Source organism: Apaloderma vittatum, unplaced genomic scaffold (assembly GCF_000703405.1).
Source record: "Apaloderma vittatum isolate BGI_N311 unplaced genomic scaffold, ASM70340v1 scaffold18401, whole genome shotgun sequence".
Taxonomy (NCBI): domain Eukaryota; kingdom Metazoa; phylum Chordata; class Aves; order Trogoniformes; family Trogonidae; genus Apaloderma; species Apaloderma vittatum.
The window spans coordinates 19,631-39,019 of record NW_009699844.1 but is presented as its reverse complement, the minus strand read 5'-3'; the positions used below and the strand labels follow the sequence as shown (position 1 = coordinate 39,019).

General features: G+C 39.5%; 1 protein-coding gene across 1 annotated transcript; it reads left to right on the top strand.

The window, feature by feature from the left end:
* Positions 1-215: 215 nt before the first annotated feature.
* LOC104280798 (1-acyl-sn-glycerol-3-phosphate acyltransferase epsilon-like) lies at positions 216-16,356 on the top strand. The gene is made up of 3 exons (XM_009878564.1): positions 216-491; positions 14,235-14,358; positions 16,019-16,356. Exons 1-3 carry the CDS (start codon positions 395-397, stop codon positions 16,242-16,244), a joined length of 447 nt encoding a protein of 148 aa, XP_009876866.1. The 5' UTR covers positions 216-394; the 3' UTR covers positions 16,245-16,356.
* Positions 16,357-19,389: the final 3,033 nt, after the last annotated feature.

Sequence of the window (19,389 nt, the reverse complement as noted above, 5' to 3'; positions counted from 1 at the left end):
AAACTTAAGCAGTAGAGTGCTGTTTTATCACTAATGAGCCCCATTAAAACCATCACTGCTTCTGGAGCAGGAGCTGTAAAAAGGACTCTTCTGTTGATCAGCCTTTTTGTCACTAACATGCTTTAGGATTTCTGTTTCGTCTTCTACGTGTGCTCAGCCGAGTGTGTGCAGTGTGCACACAGGTGTGCTCTGTCGACTGAGATTTGAGATTAAAAATAAATCTTCTGTGATTTCACAGGGGTTCTGAAGTTCCGTAGCTTGATGTTCTTTTGTGAATGTAGTCCAGTTTACTTTCAAACAGTGTAATTATTTATTTTTTTTCCCTATAGGACTTGCTGTATTAAAGCATGTGCTAACACCACGTGTGAAGGCAACTCATGTAGCCATTGACACGATGAAAGACTATCTGGATGCAGTGTATGATGTGACTGTAGCTTACGAAGGTACCGTGGACCACAAAGGGCAAAGAAAACTGGCACCATCTATGACAGGTGAGTTGACACTTGTTAGGCATGCTGCAGCCATATGGTTGTTAATAAACAGAACCAATTTCAGGTGTTTTGTTGTGCTCTGAAGGTAATCTCCACACTGCTTCAGCCATCATATCATACCTTGGTAGGGCATTGCTCATCAGCAACTAGGCTTTACAACCATCACTTGTGGTGTTTCTGCCCTCTCCTTCCTTATTCCATGCGGAGAATATTTCCACAGTCAAGTTCTGCATACAAGTGGTCTTTGGAGTTAAAATAAACTTGGGGCCGTAGGCAGTGGGTGCTGTTTGCCTTCATGTTTCTTCTAGCACTGGAATTTGGCATCATTGTAAATTCTTTCCCTTCCCCCGTGCCCTGCTGTATATGTGTCCTTGTGATCTGATTGCTGAAATGCATGTATTTTAAAGGGAAAACCTGTAGTAATAGTATTTTACTGACAGGCTTTCAATTTGCTACACATACTCAGTAGCCTTACAAGTGTTTTATACAACTGAGCTTCACCCGATGTAGTATTTTAGACCTTACAGCACCTTAGTAGAATAGGGTAAATTAATTGTATGTTCCTTGAGTAACCTAACCAGAAAATAAGTTTCCGTTTGGGGAGATGCTGGGACAGAGAGCTTCAGGGTTTGCGCTTTTTTGATTATGCTTGATGGTGTATTCATTATTTTTGTTTAGTTAAAGTAATTCATTTACCTGCACTGTCACTGGAGGGCCAAATGTCACCTTTCTTTCCAGCTGTAGCTGGTGCATTGCTCAGCTCTCAGTAGCTAGCTGGTTCAAAGTGGTACTTCTGAGTCTTTTGCACTACTGATACCAAGTGGAAGAAAAAATAGCGACGGTAATTCCACAGAGGTGTTTAGACTCTTGGGCAAGGTGTTGGCTGAGGGACCTGCAGGGAATTTAGCTAATTTCTGGCTCCTTGGCTGGCCCCAGTGTCACTGGGATTTTTTCCTTCTGCTGCTAAAAATAGTTGGTAGTTTGGTTGTTTCCATGTCACTTCATTAGCAGGTCTAACCCCTTGAGGTGATGTGAAGTTCACATGAGCTACTTCCAGGTGCTAGCTGCTTACAGGTTCTGGAATTGTCTTTTTTTACAGTTTCACACTGTTTAAAATTCTTCTGGATAGGTGAGCAGCAAAACCGTTAATATTGCATCATTACGCTCAACACTTGTTTTGTACTGCGAGGTCTTAGGATAATTTTACTTTACATAAATTTTATTCCCAAGAGGCATTCTACTTAGGCTAAATATCAAAAGTTCTTTTTATTATATCATTTTTTTTATTTGTAATTTGAACTTGGTTTTACAGATTTCATTATTTGAAGTTGGGTTTTTTTATTTTTTTAAATACTTTATGATCCTCTTCCAACAGACTCCTTAGAAGACTGAACAGCTTCTCTCTTCTTCTGTCACCCAACCCTTTTCAAGACCCCCTTCCCTGAAGCATATCTTGTTTCCCCTTCCCTGAAGCATATCTTGTTTCATGACTTAATTATTAGGCAGTTTCAACCATTTTCATGCTGGACTTCTCACTGCTTGGTGGTTAATTAAACTATTAAAAAGTCATTACCTAATGATAAGATGGCAAATGTTCAAATTCTTTACAAGACCTTTTCACCTACTGAACTTCCCACTTTACATGAAGCATGATATAATTATGGAAAGGGAAGAAGCAAACTGAATTTCCCTGTTGGCTGTTTCTTGTGACCGGTGTCAAGTGATAATCAGACGATTTGGGGTGTCTTCTGTGCATCCAGTGTTTTGGAGGCCCCAGAGCAGGCAGTCCAGGGGTATCTTTCAGCCACCCTTACTGTTAGGGCTCACCCTTACTGTTACTGCCTCAGCCCTGGGTAAAATACAGGCAGTAACACAAAATGAAGTGCAGCCAACCAGTTGTTACCCGTTACAAAGTAGCAGATAAATGAAATATCCGTCCAGGGCATTCCATGCTGTTGTGGCAATCACATGTATTCCGTATAATATAAATTTTGTAGATTAAGGACACTTTGTAAATTACAGCGTGGGACACAGTTGTCATTCTTTTAAGCCCTCCAGACACAAAGTGGAAGAAAAACAATATCTGTCCTAAGAGGTCAAGATCATTTTGCCATTTGTTATTCAGACATCCAACAATTGGTCTGTTCAGGAATATAATATAACAAGAATTGAATTGTTAGGCATTTGAGATTTTTTGGCGTTATTGCTCTTTTAGGGTACTAAAATGAGTTATGAAATGTCATTTTCATGTATGTATTTGATATGAACATTTCGTATTTGTGTCAGTGCTGAATAAGAATTTTAGTTTTCATTCTCATCGGAATAAAATGGCAGTGCAATCCTGGTAATTTTTAAAAGATAAGGTTGACATGTCTTTTTCGATCAAGCAATGCTGAAATTCATTGCATGGAAAACAAACTTCAGATAAACACAACTTTACTTGAGGACTGTATTTCCCATAGTACGACATTTCCCATGTGAATGAAATCTTAATTCCTCACAGATAAATTGTGTTTCTTGAAACGCATTTTAGTTACAGTTCTATAAATCTCAATTCCTCAGAAAAGCCTGTGCCACTTCTGGAAAAAAAACATACTTACCCAGGGATATGGTCAACTCTTGGCTACTGTCTCCAGCAGTAAACAGAGCAGGTTAAAAGGAACGTGTTAGTGACTGAGTAGTACTAACAAGCTTTATCTGAGAAATTGCCTTTGTGAATTGCAAATGGGAAAAAAATTCTGAAGAAAAACTAATTTACATTTTAAATTTTGTAATGTGGAACTCTTAGTGTAGCCTTTCATAGCAAAATTGAATTTATGTATTTTTTCCAGTCCAGCAAGATTAAATATCATAATGTTGATTTGCTTAACAGGAGCAAAACAAAACGTAGTGTACTAGCAACTGGAAAATAGACATTCACCATCCTTTCTGTGTTAGTGCTTTGGGAAGAACAGTGAATGCCAGGCTCACCTGATAACTTGGTCCCTTTTTAGACCATGCAAATTATTATGGTATATCCTTTCCAATGTGTTGAACTTTTTGCTGTTATTTGTACATTTTGATGTTCATTGGCACTTTACAGCTGCAAGTTGTTTGGTTTAGACCACGTCAATTTTTTTTTTTTTTTTTTAGACAGGGACTATGGTTAGATTTGCTTTAGACAGAGTTGTTTCTTTCTGCTGTTGCTTCACATCCAGTTGTGACCAATGGATACAATTTTTTTTCTGCCATTTGTTTGTTATTCAGCCTTTGTCTTTCCAACAAGTTTGGATCTTGGTACATTTCCAGTGGAAGCTTGTCCTGCACTTGGCAGCCTTTGTGAAGAATAGCGATTTTCCACAGATTTCTCTCTCATTACTGGAGATGATATGTCCAGATCATTAAAGACAGAACTTGATAGTCCTGCTTAGGGAGGACCATGCTGCTGGACAGTACTTATTTGTGATCATTTAGGATAAAATGCAAATAATCATGCGGGCACAGCTGGAGTGCATCTCGGGTCCTGAATACTGGAGGGACTCTTTAGAAGGGAAAAGGAAGGGAAAAAACCTTTGTGCTAAATTTGTTGATGTTTTACGGCACTGTCATTAAGTAAAAAGAAAAAATAAGCTTGGAGAGAAAGAACAAGAGCCTGGTTTTCTCCCTTTTGAGTGAATGTTCTGCGTGTTTCCATCCAGCTTTGCCTGGTATTAAGGGCCAGATCTCGTGGGACATGGGAACTGTTGTCATTCTTGCACCTGAAAGAGCATTATGTACACATCTACATCTTTATTATTCTGCCTGAAGGCTTTAACATAACCAGATGGTATTTATCTGGCCATTGTTTTTTAGAGTGTGTGAAATAGCAGCATGTGACAATGATAAACACTGAATAAAAATAGCAAGTACATGTAGACTCTGTCTTAAAGAAGTTAGAGGAATTCCTGAGAATTATTGACTCTGCTATATATCACTTCCAGAACAAACACTTGGAAAGCATGTGTATGTGTGCATTTCTGGAAATCTGTACATCACTTTGATCGGTATAATTTGAGGGGGTCAGACTGGCCTAACTTCCCTAGGGGAAATTACACTTTTCCAAATGCCTGCCCTTTTGTTAGGACCCAGTTAAGTAGTGAAGTACAGGACAACAGAAAAGAAACTGGAGCAACAGAAACCAGTCTTTGTCTGGACTGTGGCCCAAATTTGATGACATCCATTCTCTTACAAGGTCCAAAAAATGATAACAGACACATGGTTACAGATATGTTGAAAGAATTAATAAAACTCAATTAATAAACTAATAAACAGTTAACAGGAATGTAAAACGGTCCAAAGTAAGATTTATAGTGGTAAAAAAACTAATAATCTGTGCAGATCTCTGCTAGTTGCCATGTTCTTATTGCATGAAAGAATACTGAAAAGTGAATGGCAATTATTTTAGAGCAACTGAAGGAAGGATGTAGATTAGAACTGAGGCTGGACATCAGCATTGGTGAAATTTACATCAAGCATTGGATGGCTTTTTAACATGTATAGTAACTCTCACATCAAGAACTTGTCATTCTGTATATGTTCAAGCAAAATTTAACTACCTGCTCTTCATATTTCAAAATGTAAGTTTTCCATTGAAATATTTGGAGGAATTTTGATAACACCACTAATTGACAACATAGTTCTGTGATATTCTGTCATGCTTTTTTCCTTTAAAGGAAACCGTTGGTTTTATTTTGTGTAAAATACTAAAAATACAATTTTTTTAATAAAACAATTTCACCAGGTAAGATTTCAGTAATGTAAGCTATCATTCAGTTTTAAACTGAATGCATTTTCACTTGTCCTCTGTAGGACTAGATCTGTCATTTTAGAACCCTTGTAATTTCCATTAAAAGTAGTTTGAGTAACATGAAAGCCTATCTGTTCATTTGTGGATGACTTACTTGAAATAGCACTTTGAACACAGATGTGGATGTATACATCAATATTCTGCAGATAAGGGTAGTCTGGGTAAATACAAAGTATTTTCATACTGTAACAATTAAACACTGCATGTCTGCTTAAAAATAACAGCATTTTGTTGAAGAGCAGCATCAGTTTATGGGAATGTGTGAAGGCCTTGCTGTAGTTCTTCATAGGACTCCAAAAATCAGACAAAATGAAGATCAGTCTGAGCATGAGTAGCACATCAGTATTTTTCTACCTGTCTTAAAACCCGGACGTAAAGATTCCTGTACCCCAGTTTCTTGTCTCCACCAACAGCTAAGCTTGGATGCCTAAGGAGGAGTGTAAGAATAAGGCAGGTATAAATGATTCTTCCTTTTCCTAAGTCACAAACACCTGTGGGCCCTGCATCTGTGCATTAATAACACCCCGTCAATGGGGGTAATAACCCCCTTCAGCATCCCTTTGAGCCCAGAGTGTGTGCCCCTCCACTTCTAAACTAGGACCTTGCCAAAACCTGCACAGCATCTCGAGTATTCTCAAGCAGCATCTACTGCAGGTAGATATCCGTACCTTCCCTTTGGGAGCTCATGATCAGAAAGCACACAGTCATCAGAAAATCTCTGCAATGCAAAGAGGATTTCGAAAGTATTCACACTGCAGATTCATAAAATCACCCTGTACCCTGGGCCTCATGCACGTATGAGAGGAAGCATTCAGCTCCCCAGGCAGCATCTATGTACAACAGCTCAAGGAGCTCCTGATCTTCGTGCAAACGTGTATCTAAACCCTGAGGATAACAAAAACAACTTCAGTTTCTTTGCTTTGAGAGTCTGTGTTTATTTTTTGCTATTTTTGTGTGCATCAGAGTTCCTTTCTTCTACTCTGTTTGCAGTACTGTTCTCTGTTATCAAAGCAGACTGGCTGAAGGAAAGACAAAACCATCAATACTAACAGTACTGGCATAGTTCCTAACAACCTGTTTATTTGCTAGACAGAGCATTGTTTTGAACTGGTTCAATCCTTATATCTTTTCTTGTGTTTATTTTATTTTTAATTGCATCTATGAGAACAACAGATTCAAGATTGGTTCAGTGAAGTAGAATGTGCAGATGCTCTGACTCTCCATCAAATACCATCTTGTTTCAGCAAGACACCTCACAATGACACTCTGCTGCTCTCCAGTGCCAATACTGCTATATATACCATTTTCTAATAATAATTTGTAAAGATCCTTTAGATCTGAACATCTTTAGGAAGGTACAGAAATGTGATTATTTACCCTTGCATTTGCGATTCGTTGAGCTATAGTTGTTACCTGCCATCTTCAGGATTTTTTTATTCCTTTCTTGTTTAAACTGTCATGTCCTTCACTCTGCTTCCCTTCTCCAAACTGAAAATTCAGCCTTTTTAATCTCTCCTTGTTCCTAATGCAGGTGCTTCTTCCCTTTACATGTTCTGGTTCACCTTTTCTGTGGCCTTCTCTGAGTCCACTACAGCCTCCTTCAGATACAGAGACCAGAACTGCACATGATATTTAAAATGTGCGTTCACAATCTTGTTCTATATCTATAAAGTAACTTTGCTGGCCCTGTTCTCAGTGTCCTCGCTGATGCTGCCCAGTATTTGGAGGGGTTTGGGGCTGCTGCTATGCAGTTGAGAGGATGGTTTCAGAGAAGGGTCAGCTACTCCCAAATTGTCACCACCAATTCTGTGTTAAGCATGTAATCAGATTTTTCATTATTTTCCCCATGTTTGTTTATGCTGAAGCTCAGCTGCTGCATTTTCACCCTGTTTGCTCAGCTTTGAGGTCCCTTTGGAGTTCAGCCAGTATTTGAATACACGAAAGAGCTTAGGATCTTCTGGAAAAGATGTGAAAAGCTGGAGAGCTCACTGTTTGCTTCCTTCTTCAGGTCATCAGTCATGACAGAGAATAAAACCAGTCCTAGCACCGATCCCTGGGGGACCCCGAGTCCTGGGTCTTTTCCATCCTGAATGCTGACCATTAAGTCCTTCCATTTGCTTCCTCTCCTTTAAGCAGCTTTTGGTCTATAAAACATCATTTCCTCTAATCCCATGGCAGCTTAATTTCTTTAATAGCCTTCAGCGTGGAACCCTGTGAGAGGCTTTATGAAAATTCAAATATATCATGTCCAGTGAATCCCCTTTATCCGTCTGCTCCCTGACACTGTTGTAGAAATCTAGCAAATTGGTGAGACAGGATTTCGCTTTACAGAATCCACGCCAACTCTTTTCCAACGGACCATGATTATCTCTGTGCTTAGTGATCTTATTACAGACCCTGCTATCTTATCCAGCGATGCAAGATCCTTTGGTTTGTATTTCCCAGCATCAGCTCTAAAGCCCTCGTTTGTGGAAGGGAAACTCCTCATTTTTCTGGCACAAAGGCTGTTTGTGATGATAGGTTACACATCTTTGTTTTTAAATTCCGCATTTGAGAGCTTTTGGGTGAATGCTGTCTGGTCTTGGTGGCTTCCTGACATCTAACTTGTTTATTTAGTCTAATACTTTCTGTCTGTTTACTTATTGATCTAGTTCCTTTGAGCAGTCTGGTACAAAGAATGCAGTGGGTACAGGAATCAAACATTTTCAGCAAGAAAGAATAATGCAAACAAGTATTTGAGTTTCTCTTGCGTGGGCTTATACTTTACCGAGAGTGCTGTTCTTCACACCTGTCATCCAGCAGTCCCACCAGTGCCTTCGCTGTGTTCCTGCTTTTAATATATTCAAAACAGTTAAAATCGTTAGAGCATCCTTTGCATTTTTCAAGTTCCTTTTTAGTGCTCTTAATTTTATGTTTCCATTTGGCATGAGCAGTTTTGTGGCTTTTCCTTGTTTGGACAAGCTTTCCATTCCTCAGAGAGGAGGTAAGAATATAGTGGTAACCTCCTTAATTTTCCCAGTAAGCCATACAGGTGGGTTTCAGACCCACGTAGACTTTTACTTTTGTGGTATTATACAACTTTTACATGGGTTTCTAATAAAAGATTTTCTGGGATTTGGTAGTTAAGGATTTTTTTTAACAGCTACCCATTTTCTGGACTGTTTCTTTTAGGATGTTTTGACACTTAGCCTTTTTATTTTTCCTCCCCTCATTACACAGTTCCTTTAATTCTGCATTTGTGTTCCAGATTCGTTAAGGCTCTTTTTTACAGTGCTAAAAGTAACTGTATTGTGGTCACTGAGCACGTATCACTAACATTGCACTCCATTCAGGACATCAGAAACAGCATCTTTTCTTGTGGGTTTTGCTACTGGTTGTTCCAGGAAACAGTCTTTTTTTTTTTCTTTTTTTTTCCCCTCTCTCTGATGTTTTTGTTTGTTTGGCTGCTTCTGCTTTGTTTTAGGGTGGTTGGGGTTTTTTTCCTCCCTCTACACTTCATCCTGATGAAGCATCGATGCGGTTCAGTAAAGGTAGTTGGAATTTCACTCTCCTGTTCTCAGTCCTGAACTCACAGGTTTTGCTCTGGCTTCACAGTTTCTGGTCACTATTATCAGTCTTCTCAGGAAGTCATTTATCTATCTAATATGTATTTTATTAGAGTCTGGAATTTCCATCCACAGGGATTTCATTGTACTTCTATCTCCTTATTATATAAAACTATTATACCTTATCTAATCCTTCATGCACACTACTATTCCCTCATCTCTCCATCCTCTTCTGTCATTCCTGTAAACCTGGTAGCCTAGTAACATTGCATGTTCTTTCAAGGCCTCTAGAATATTTCCCTTACAGAGGTAATCTCTTAGTACTAGTAATTCTTGTTCTCCTGTCTTCATTTTTAGGATTCTCATGTTGGTACATTTCTGTGTTTTGCCCTCACATTGAATTTTAACTGCATCCATATGTTATGTCCTTCTGAACGGGTCACTTTTCCTGACCTTGCCAGTTGAAATACTCTCTGACTTCTTTCAGTTTTCATTGCCAGCGCCCTGGCTTGATAATGATTCCAGTGCATGCCATTTCTCATCTCAAAAGGTCCCCCAGCTCCTGAGGTGCTCACTCCCTATGCTGTGCTGCTCATGCACGTGTGGAGGCTCTGATCTCTGTGTGCATCTCATCCCCTGTGCAAGGCTTTATCAGCAATATTCCTGAGAGCGCTGCTCCTCAGGTCCCAGGCTTGTCTTCTGGCCAGCACGACGTCTGCTCCGTGTATCCCTGCCTCAGCAGGACCAGTGGTCTCCCTCCACTACTCCCCAGGTTACCCCATCTAAACAACTTTGTCTCTCCTCTGGATGTTTGCTTTCCCGTCTAGTGCTGCTTTGCTGTACCACTGCTTTATTTTGTTTCAGCAAGACGTGAAATAGTTTCCTGTCAGCTCGACTGGAGGTGATGGAAAGCGTGAAGCTGACGAACACCACAACGTTTATTTTGCCAGTTGGTTGTTAATTTGGTGCATGAAGTAAATGGAAGTGGAGAGATGAGATTTCTTTCCTTGAGAAGGAGATAGCTTGCAAACTGCTTTCGTAGCTGAACACGTAAGGCCCGACTAATGAAAATTTTAAAAGTGAGGAAAGCCTCTAGAGTACAGGGATGAAGGTGTTTGCTATCATGGTTTCACCTGTAAGACCATACACAACACAACACACAATGTTCTGTTACTGGAGAGACGTATTCTTACATGTTTGAAATACTGGTTACTTAGAATAAATACACATTGTCCAGGTTTCAGTTTCCTCTGATAGTGCTTTCGTTTTATTTCAAAGATTACTCCAATCTGTTAAAACAGAAGATAATTGGAGGCTCTTAAAGTGGACACGACTATGCCAGGCGTTGGTTTGTCCTTTCTTAATTTTGAAGGACTTTGGCAATAATTACATTGCAGTAAAAGAGCTGATGTAGGAGCTTGGAATGTGAGCTACTTTACTGCTGTAAGATTTAAAGTGCATGTAAAAATAGGCTTCATTATTAATTGAAAACTGGAGTATCTGTTTTAAGTGTAGTGTCACCATCATAACTTTCTTAGGGGGCAAGGCAAATACTTTGGAGTGGTGGAATGAACTTTGGGCTGGACTTGGTGATCTAGACTGGACTTGATGATCTCAGAGGTCTTTTCCAGCCTCAGCAATTCTGTGATTCTGTGGTAGCATTAAGGGGGAGGTGGTCTGAGGCCACTTGTATATCCCTTCTCAGTTACAGGTATGTCTGTCCTTTGGACCTTCTCTCCCTCCCTCATTTTCCCTGGTAATTTTGGTAATTCAGAACAGAATTAATTGGCTTTTCAAGGTGGGGAGTTGGGACTGGTAGAATTTTATGGAGGCCCCAGCAAGCAAAGCGTGCTCCCAAACCATTTGTTTGCAATTAAAAGTTCTGTGCATTCCATAGCTTTCCCTGGTCATTCATTGTAATTCTGCACTGGATCCTTCAGTCCTGTGTTGGTGTGAATCCTGCCCTGCAGAAAGGGGGCCACAGTGTCACAGTTTAAGAATAAAAAATGCTCGATCCACCTCATTATTTTCAATTCCTTCCTTCTCCTGTGGTTGGTCGCCAGAAGCATTATAAACATTCTGCACTTCACATCTGTTATTTAGACAGATAGAAAGTTTTATTAGGAAATTATCTCCCACATGAAAGTCAGTCCACTTGGCTCCCACACAAGTTGTTAGTGTTCATTTAACTCACATCACACTCAGTTCTTAATTCACTAATGGTGTCCCCAGTATATTTGATTATAATGCATGATTTGCACTTGTATTTTGTCTTGTGAAGGAAAGTTCAGGCTTGCTTGTTCCTGCTGTTAATTATAACAAATTCTGGCAAGTTTAGGGATCTGAAAAGCCTGTCAGATGTTGGCCTTAAGGGCTAGTGTCCCTGAAGTTGGATGTAATTTGCACATAATAAATTGCTTCAGTAAGATTTTGTTTCTTAGCTTAATTACACAAGTCTCTGGAGAGTTCAGCTAATGTGAAATTAAGGGTCATGGGACCACCACAAACCTTTAGAGGTTGTGATGATAAAATCCATCTGTTTCTTCTCAGAAACAACCCCTCAATATTTGGTTCTTATCCATTGGTGTTCTTGCATGTTTGCAGTGACGTTGGGCATCTGAAAAAAAAATATAATAGAAATTGGATTAGTTGCATTAAACCCTGACCTGACCGGCTTGATTGTGTGCAGTACAGTGTCAGCTGCAGATGTCCTGGATGCTCGAGCTTCATTTAAAATGACCTCAAACTGGTGGGTGGGAATCACAATGCTCTCTAGGGGAGCACCTGCAGCTGCAGATCACGCAGCCTTCGTCGGGACTCTACTAAGTCTCAAACTGCAAGAGAGAGTAAGGCTGAGGAGAAGAGCATTGGGATTTACAGAGGTGGGAATCTAAGACACAGTTTTAGGATCTTCACATAGAGGGGCTCAATTTAGAGTGGTTGAAGAAGACCAGTAGTAGTAAGGATCAACTTGCATCAAAACTTTGGCACAAGGTAGAAGACCAGCAGCAGTGCTTAGATAGTTGTGGAGGGTTCTTTGCTTTCTAAGCAGATGTAGAGTGTCTGCATTTCAGCTTTAGTGAGGGAAGATGTTCCTTTTGAAATACTTAGGTCTTATTCCTGTTTGTTAACTAGAGCTTATTATTGATAGTGTACTCAGTTGCTGTCTTTAAATGACTAAATATCAGTATTTTTTAAGCAACATAACATTGATTTTAAAAATCCCATTTAGCTAGTAATGATGCTATCTCAATTAGCTTAGAGTTTTGCTTCGTTTATGATTTTCCTTAGTAATTTATAACTGAGATTTTTAGCAACATCAGTTGTTTGTTCCTATAGAGAACAACCCTTGTACTATGAAGCGAAAGAAACATACACTATACAAAGCACAGAATGTTTCAAATATCTTTTAAAGCTAGATCTTCAGCCCTAGCTGCATATGTATAGCATGAATGCTTTTTATAGGAGTGTAGTACAAAAAAGACTGTATCATCTGGCTCCCAGGCATTTGTTTTTTAGATACGGTTTTGCATATTTTTAGAATGTTTCACTTAAAAGGTAATGCCACTCAAAAAGAGGATTTGTACATCAGTGAACATTATAAGCGTTTAAGACATGGATAATACGTCTGTCACTTTAAAATATTAATAGAATGCTTTTAGGTGCTTAGGTAGTGAATGACCTTGATATAGTGGCCTGGATGGTATCCTCAGAGCAACAGACCTGAAAAATCCTTTTTTTGCCATTAAGAGCAATAGGGAAAACCTACTTTCGAATACAGGAACACTGATTTCTTTGTGGTTATTAAAAGCACCTCATGTAAACTGAAGACACTGTCTATATGTACCATCGTTCTGGACTGCCAAGTACTTCAGTTGCCTGCCATGTGGTAGCTCGAGCTTGGAGACAGTTTTACCAGAAACTTTCTAGTGGCAGTTGTGTTTGGTAGCTTGTGGCTAGAAGGTGGATTTGTTTCTGGTTAGAGCCCTCAGCTCTTTCTTCAAGTGATGGTGCATGGGCCATGTCGCTCCTTTTTTGTTGGTTCAGCGAAGGGGTCTCTGCCTGAGGGCTAGGCAAAAGCACACACAGCACCTTGCACATTTCTGCATCAAAATGCCCTAAGAATTGACTGATCTCTTTATCTCTTCTCCTTCCCTCTATGTCTACAAGCACGCAAATATATTTGCATGAAAAAGCTTTTAAAATTCTTTAAGGCAATTTCTAGTAGACGATAAGGATTGCTTTTACAGCAAAGTCCTTTAAAATCAATAATCCTGTAAAGAAGAAAAACAAATAAGGGGTTATCTGCTTTGGCAGACAGTAGTAAAGATGTACATACAGTGACAATTATTTTGCACAGTCATTGCTCAAGATACCCCTCACAGTTACAGGTCAAAGTCTTCTGTACGTCTGCCCTGCTGGCCAAAAAATGTCAACAACCTAAATGGACCACCCAGTCTGGCTATGTTTGTGGCCCTTGTGTATTGTAAGAACACACTTTTTCAAAATGTGGAGAGTTTTCAGATTTCTAGGGAATTCCATCCTCACATCACACATCTCTTTGTACGGGGATGCTATTTTTGCTGAAATACCCCTTGCTAGATAAATGCAAAAGATTGCTAATACGCAAATACTGGTGGGTTTTTCATCCCATGTGTACTTTTTATACCTGCTTGTTAGTTGTGAGAAATCCCACCAGGCTATTTCAGTAATGTTTGTAATTAACACTTGCTTGCTCAAATTTTCTAGGGACAAGTTGAGGAAATGGAGGAGGGGTACTGCAGGAGGGCTGTCTCAAGCTTTGTAAGACAGAAGAAAAATGAAGGGATGCAAATCGGAAAGCGGCATTTTGCTCCGAGTCTTTTGCCCTATTACACTTCTTAATTATAGGTTATTACTTAAACTGAATCCCACTTCCTCCTGGAGATACTTTGGGAAAGCATTGTAATTTTGATCTTTCCATCCAGGAGTAAACAAAATTTAGATTTCAAAAACAACAAACTAACTTTAATCAAAGTTTGAGGCTGGATAACTTGGAAGTTATTGCATCCCACAATACAGAATGAGTAGATTGCTGCTGCGATAGAAGTGTAACATTTTCGAGCACAGCATTTTACAGTTAGCAGGGGGCATTTTAGGACAATGTTTCCATGCTACACATGATAATGGGCCACCATTTCAAAAGTTTGTAGGCCAGATGGCTTCTAAATTCAGTGAAGTGCTCAGGATCCAAACTTTGAGGGGAGGCTTGTGAGAACTGAAGTTAGACTTCCGAGACACTTACAGATGCAAGGTCAGATTTTGGATGTATTTTAGAGAAATAAATGCTCTACGGTGTTTTTGTAACTCAGTCTTGTTGTTTTCTCTTTTTAGAGTTTCTTTGCAAGGAATGCCCAAGAGTTCATATTTTCATTGATCGAATTGAACTGAAGGACATTCCAGAAGAGCAGATGTATATGAGAAGGTGGCTTCATGAACGTTTTGAAATAAAGGATAAGTGAGTAACAATATGGAGAACTTTCTGTTTTGAGAAGCTTTCTTACTTCTTTTCTGTTGACAGATATATCCACAATTTCTCTTTTACCAGCAGTGCAAACTGTAGGGCTCCCTGAAGAGAGGTGGGTTGGTACTCCTGTGCTTATTTTGTGTAATTACCTTGAGATTAAACCTTTTGCTCAGGAGATGGAGTTCCTCAGACCTTCCTTAGACTGAAGAGCTGCGAGTCTGTGTTCCAGGCGAGACTCATACTCATCTGAATACTCTCTGTTTATCTTCTTGTAGCTGCATCATGTGCAGCCAGGATGTCCACAGTAGTCAACCAAGTCTAGCCTCTAGTTGGTGCTAGGTTAGAGTTAGAAAGGGGCTGGTCTTGACCTAACCCCTTCTGCCAAAATTGTTTTATGCATCTTCCATCAGACAGCGAATAAGTAAAAATACAAGTAACCCCGAGATCCCTACCTTCACTGGGGAAATAAGGTGAGGCAGAAGTTTTGTCTGTCCATCTTTGAATCATGGCAGAACTAAAGGAGCTGGCTCCCTCCAGCATCTCCAGATAAGGTCACTGGTGAGCACCTGCAACAGATTCTGGGGGGGCCTCATCCTCCGGAAGGACCTTGCTCCTAAATGTGGGATTTAAGAATTGTTTGACAGATGATGGTTTAATTTGCCGCATCTGAAGTCCTATTTCAGGGATCTGGATCTGATTGTTTTCTAAATCCTGGAATACATTGTGTGAGTCAGAAATTTCCCTGGTTCTTAAGTATGTTCTCCTTTAAAATTGTTGTGCTGGTCTTTTACCTCCGTAGAGGTAAAAAGATGGCTTAATTTGTCCTGTGATCTTTGAAATCCATGTGAAGTCTTAGAAGTTTAGGAACACTAAGTAATTTTTCTTCACTTCTGAGAGGAAAACCTCTTGAATTCAATTTTATAGACAAAGAACTGATACCTAAAATAGAAGGCAGTCAGGTGTCCCTTAAGTAGTCTTCTGCTGAAGACCAGCAAAACCGAACCCTGATCATCTGTGTCTCTTCTTAGACTCCTGTTGACTGAATATCTTTCCTGGGACCAAAGCAGTCTGTCAGGCAAATTTAGAGATACTTAGAAGACAACCCCAGGATTTTTAAATCCATTTATTACTTGTTTTCAAAAATAGGCAGAAAAAAGTTTACTACTAAACCAGTAGTGTAGCATTTTACCTTTGAAGTTTTGGCTTCCCAAATACTTAGTGTCTGTGAGCCCTCATTATTTATTTGCTTTATTAAGATACTTTTTCCCCCTCCTTTAGTGTTCGATGTTTAACTGTGTGGTATTTTATCCTATAGCATTGCGCAGTACTCTGGCCTTATCTGCTAAATGCTGAATGAACAGGGTTCTTTTCAATTTTTATATTCGGTGTTAAAATTGATCCCCAAGGAAAATCTGCTTTTATTGCTTACAGAGGTTCAGGTTGAGTACTCCAACATGGAACGTTGCTTTGAAGGTATCCTATTCTTAAGGCTTACTGATTGCTTAAACCTGCTACAGATGAGCTGCTACGCGTTGTGAGATCATTTCTTAAATAACATGTGATTAGAAGCAGCTACTGGATGAAAGTAAGTTACTTAAAACTTCTTAACGCTAATGCATAACTTTGACCATCTCCTTTTGTCTGCTCGTAGGTTACTAATAGAGTTTTACGATGCAAAGGATTCCAAAAGAAGAAATAAGTTCCCTGGGAAAAGTGTTCATTCCAAACTGAGCCTCAAGAAAACTTTGCCATCTTTGCTGTTTTTAGGTGGCCTGACTGCTAGTATGCTTCTGACAGAATCTGGAAGGAAACTTTACGTAAAAACATGGATCTATGGGACTTTAATTGGCTGCCTGTGGGTTAGCATTAAACCATAAGCAGATGTTGGTCTCCAGTCAGTGAAATGTGCAGTCTTTTCTTGCACATTGCACCAACCTTTTTCCTGACTTTATAGTAAAAAACAGTGTAAATAAAGCCTTATTGATCGAACCTTGGAAATAATAGAATTGGTGACTTAAGCCTCTGTGTGGTTGGTCTGGGGAAAATAAATGTAGATTTACAAATTTGCTACTGATTTTTGCTGGAATAATGACAGATAAACCGAGTCATATGATAAATTGCTTTCCCCATGAACTAACACCCATCTCTATCTGCAGATTTGATGAAGTGTGAGTTATGCATAAGGGTGTCTTAAGTGGACCTGTGAATGTATTTACAGAGATTAATTTAGGGTATATATTTATTTCATGTTGAATTTTCGTTACTTTTTGGTGCATCGCAACAGCTCAGTTGCATCTATCCCAGCTGTATTGCAACTAAGATCAAAACTTGTTTCCTTTTTTTTTTATTTCAATTTTGCTTTTTAGTTTTAGCTAAATACTGTGTTCTTTAAAAGGGACTGTGTAAGCTGGCAAACCATGAGATGTTACCCGAAGGAGAATAAGATGTTCCAGAGAACTGCCGTTCATGGGGAAGAAGCTCTGTTTATCTAGTGCATGATTTTTGATTGTATTGCAGTATTAGCTGATTACTTTACGTACACAAAACATAAAATTTTACCGAGTAAACAGCTTATTTTGCGCACCCTGTATTCGTGCATAGGAGGAATGTATGCAGGATTAATGAAATGTTAAGTTTTTGTTTCTGGCCTAACCAGACCGTAGCCTACCTTGTGTCTGCATTGTTCCTAGCACCTCGAGACTTTTCAGCTGAGCTCACAGACCTTTCACGTGTACGTGCCATAAGCGGAAGTTTCCCCTTACCTCACGATTTTTTAGAAGCAAACTCTGTCATTTGGGTAACGCATGGAATCGCTGTAACTTCAGGAGCGTAAGAGTATGGTAACGAGGAACCTTCAGGTGTTCCTGTTAAATCCGAAGCATGTGCCTTTTCCTTCTAATCTGATTTAGCCCGATGTTTCATAACCTGGCAGTCGTCTCCTTGCTGTAATACATCACACTAGAATCTCAAAAACTACTCTAAGCGATGCCGGCAGCGGTCGGATCGAAGTTATGGGGTTGGTGTATCCAATTTGCACAATAGGCTAATAGTGAAAGAAATGCATATCCTATCAGTATTCCATCTCCTTGAAAATGTGCTTTAAAAAGCAAAATCAGCAAAGCCCTACTACCAGACAGTCTGCAATTCCTATAGCTGGTGTTTTTGCTGGGGAAATGCCATTTCCTGCTATCAAGGGAATAATCTACATGTACAGCAATGGGTAGGAAAGAGGGTGTCTTTTATCTTCTTCCCTTAGGGAACTAGACTCCCTGTATCAAAAGGAAAGAACTAGAGAATATTTTTATATCACACTTGTAAGCTTTAAATGTGCATCTCTCTAGCTTCAGTACAATTTGTCTTGCATTAGAGTCCATTGTGAGTTAAATGTCTTTTAAAGTTACAACTGAGTTTTTCAGATTCCACCGTTGCCAGTTAATTAAAGCTTTTACTGTGTGGTGTTTTTTTACAGAATTTTATAGAGTGATTACAGTTCCACCTTAAAATCATTCGGTACAACTTTCAGTTTGCAGTTCTGTGTCCTTCCATAATGGATTTTGTCACTGGAGTTATTTATATCAGTGATTGATTCAGGATATGTTGATGAACCATTTTAAAAACAATGACTGGGAACAATGTTGAAAAACAGTATTGTTATGAGGCTGTGAAACCTGGAAAAAAAAAAAAAAAGCCATTTTATGTAACAGCCAAACGTGCTCACATGTAGTTCTTCCTATTCTCAGCTGACTGTTTCCAGTGGGTATAAGCAGAAGGCAGTTTTCTTATGTTAGTGTAATTTCTCAATCATGGAATGAAATTTTATTCTGACATGACGAAATTTCTTCGTAACAGCTAAGAATAATATTTAATTATACATCAGAAATAAATGCAAACTGCTTAATTCATTTGTAGAAAAATAACTGCTGTTTTGGAGAGCCTAATTATCACGAAATACTGGATCTCTCGTGCTGTTTAAGTACCAGGAATATAATTGATGCAGTGCAACAAACAAACAGGATGTTTATTTTGAAATTTATTCTCTATGTTAATCTTAATTATTTTTTTCTTGCCATTAATTTATAAAGTTTTGAAACTGTAATTTGCTGATGTATTTGGCGTTGGGAGTATCACATGCTATTTCTAAATATGCACTGATATTAACTTGAAATATTTCTTCATTAAAATAAGAAGAGCCAGTGCTCATTCAACTTTTCTGTCCTGTCTGCTTGTTCAGTTTTTTCTGTGCTTTTATGTTTGTAACTTGGATAACAGCAACTGCTTACAAAAAGGCTAAAAGTGTGGGTTTAAGTCCCTGATGGAAGCATTTGTGAGAAGCAGTCGATGAAAAGAAAGCAACTTTGTCGTTTGTTTTTTTTCCCCCTGCAGCTAAAAAATCGCTAGAATCCATTTGTGCTTGTTCCAGTCACCAGGTCAGTTGGACTGCAATAGTTTTTCACCCATGAACACCTGCACCACTTGTTCCCTGTTAATAATGTTCACTGATGGCTGTACCCGCAGCTCTGGCCGGGAGCCGGGCTCCACAGCGACGGGCCTTGCACGGACAACACAGGCAGAGAGGAGGGACAGACCCAGGGGGTGGGAAGAGGTACTGCAAACATACACAAAGTGTTATCTTGGTAGCAAATGCCACCTAAGCTTTAGTGATGTGTTAAATATGAGAGGGACTTGTGTGTTCAAAAGCTTGGTTTGTCCAGTTTTATCCGGGCATTCAATAATAGCAATTTCCCTCCACACAAGAGAAGTGCTGGAGCGTGTCCAGAGAAGGGCCACGAGGATGATGAGAGGGCTGGAGCACCTCTCCTATGGACAGACTGAGAGAGTTGGGGCTGTTCAGTCTGCAGAAAAGAAGGCTCCGAGGAGACCTTATTGTGGCGTTCCAGTATCTCAAGGGGGCTACAAGAAAGCTGGTGAGGGGCTTTGTAGGATGTCGGGTAGTGATAGGACTAGAGGGAATGGATTGAAGCTAGAGATGGATCGGTTCAGATTGGACGTTAGGAAGAAGTT

What these genes read in the sequence shown, in the direction of transcription:
- LOC104280798 (XM_009878564.1), top strand. Translation starts at nt 395, where the DNA reads ATGAAAGACTATCTGGATGCAGTGTATGATGTGACTGTAGCTTACGAA. An exon ending in ACTGGCACCATCTATGACAG is followed by an intron (nt 492 to 14,234) that starts GTGAGTTGACAC and finishes TTCTCTTTTTAG; the next exon opens with AGTTTCTTTGCAAGGAATGC. An exon ending in CGTTTTGAAATAAAGGATAA is followed by an intron (nt 14,359 to 16,018) that starts GTGAGTAACAAT and finishes GTCTGCTCGTAG; the next exon opens with GTTACTAATAGAGTTTTACG.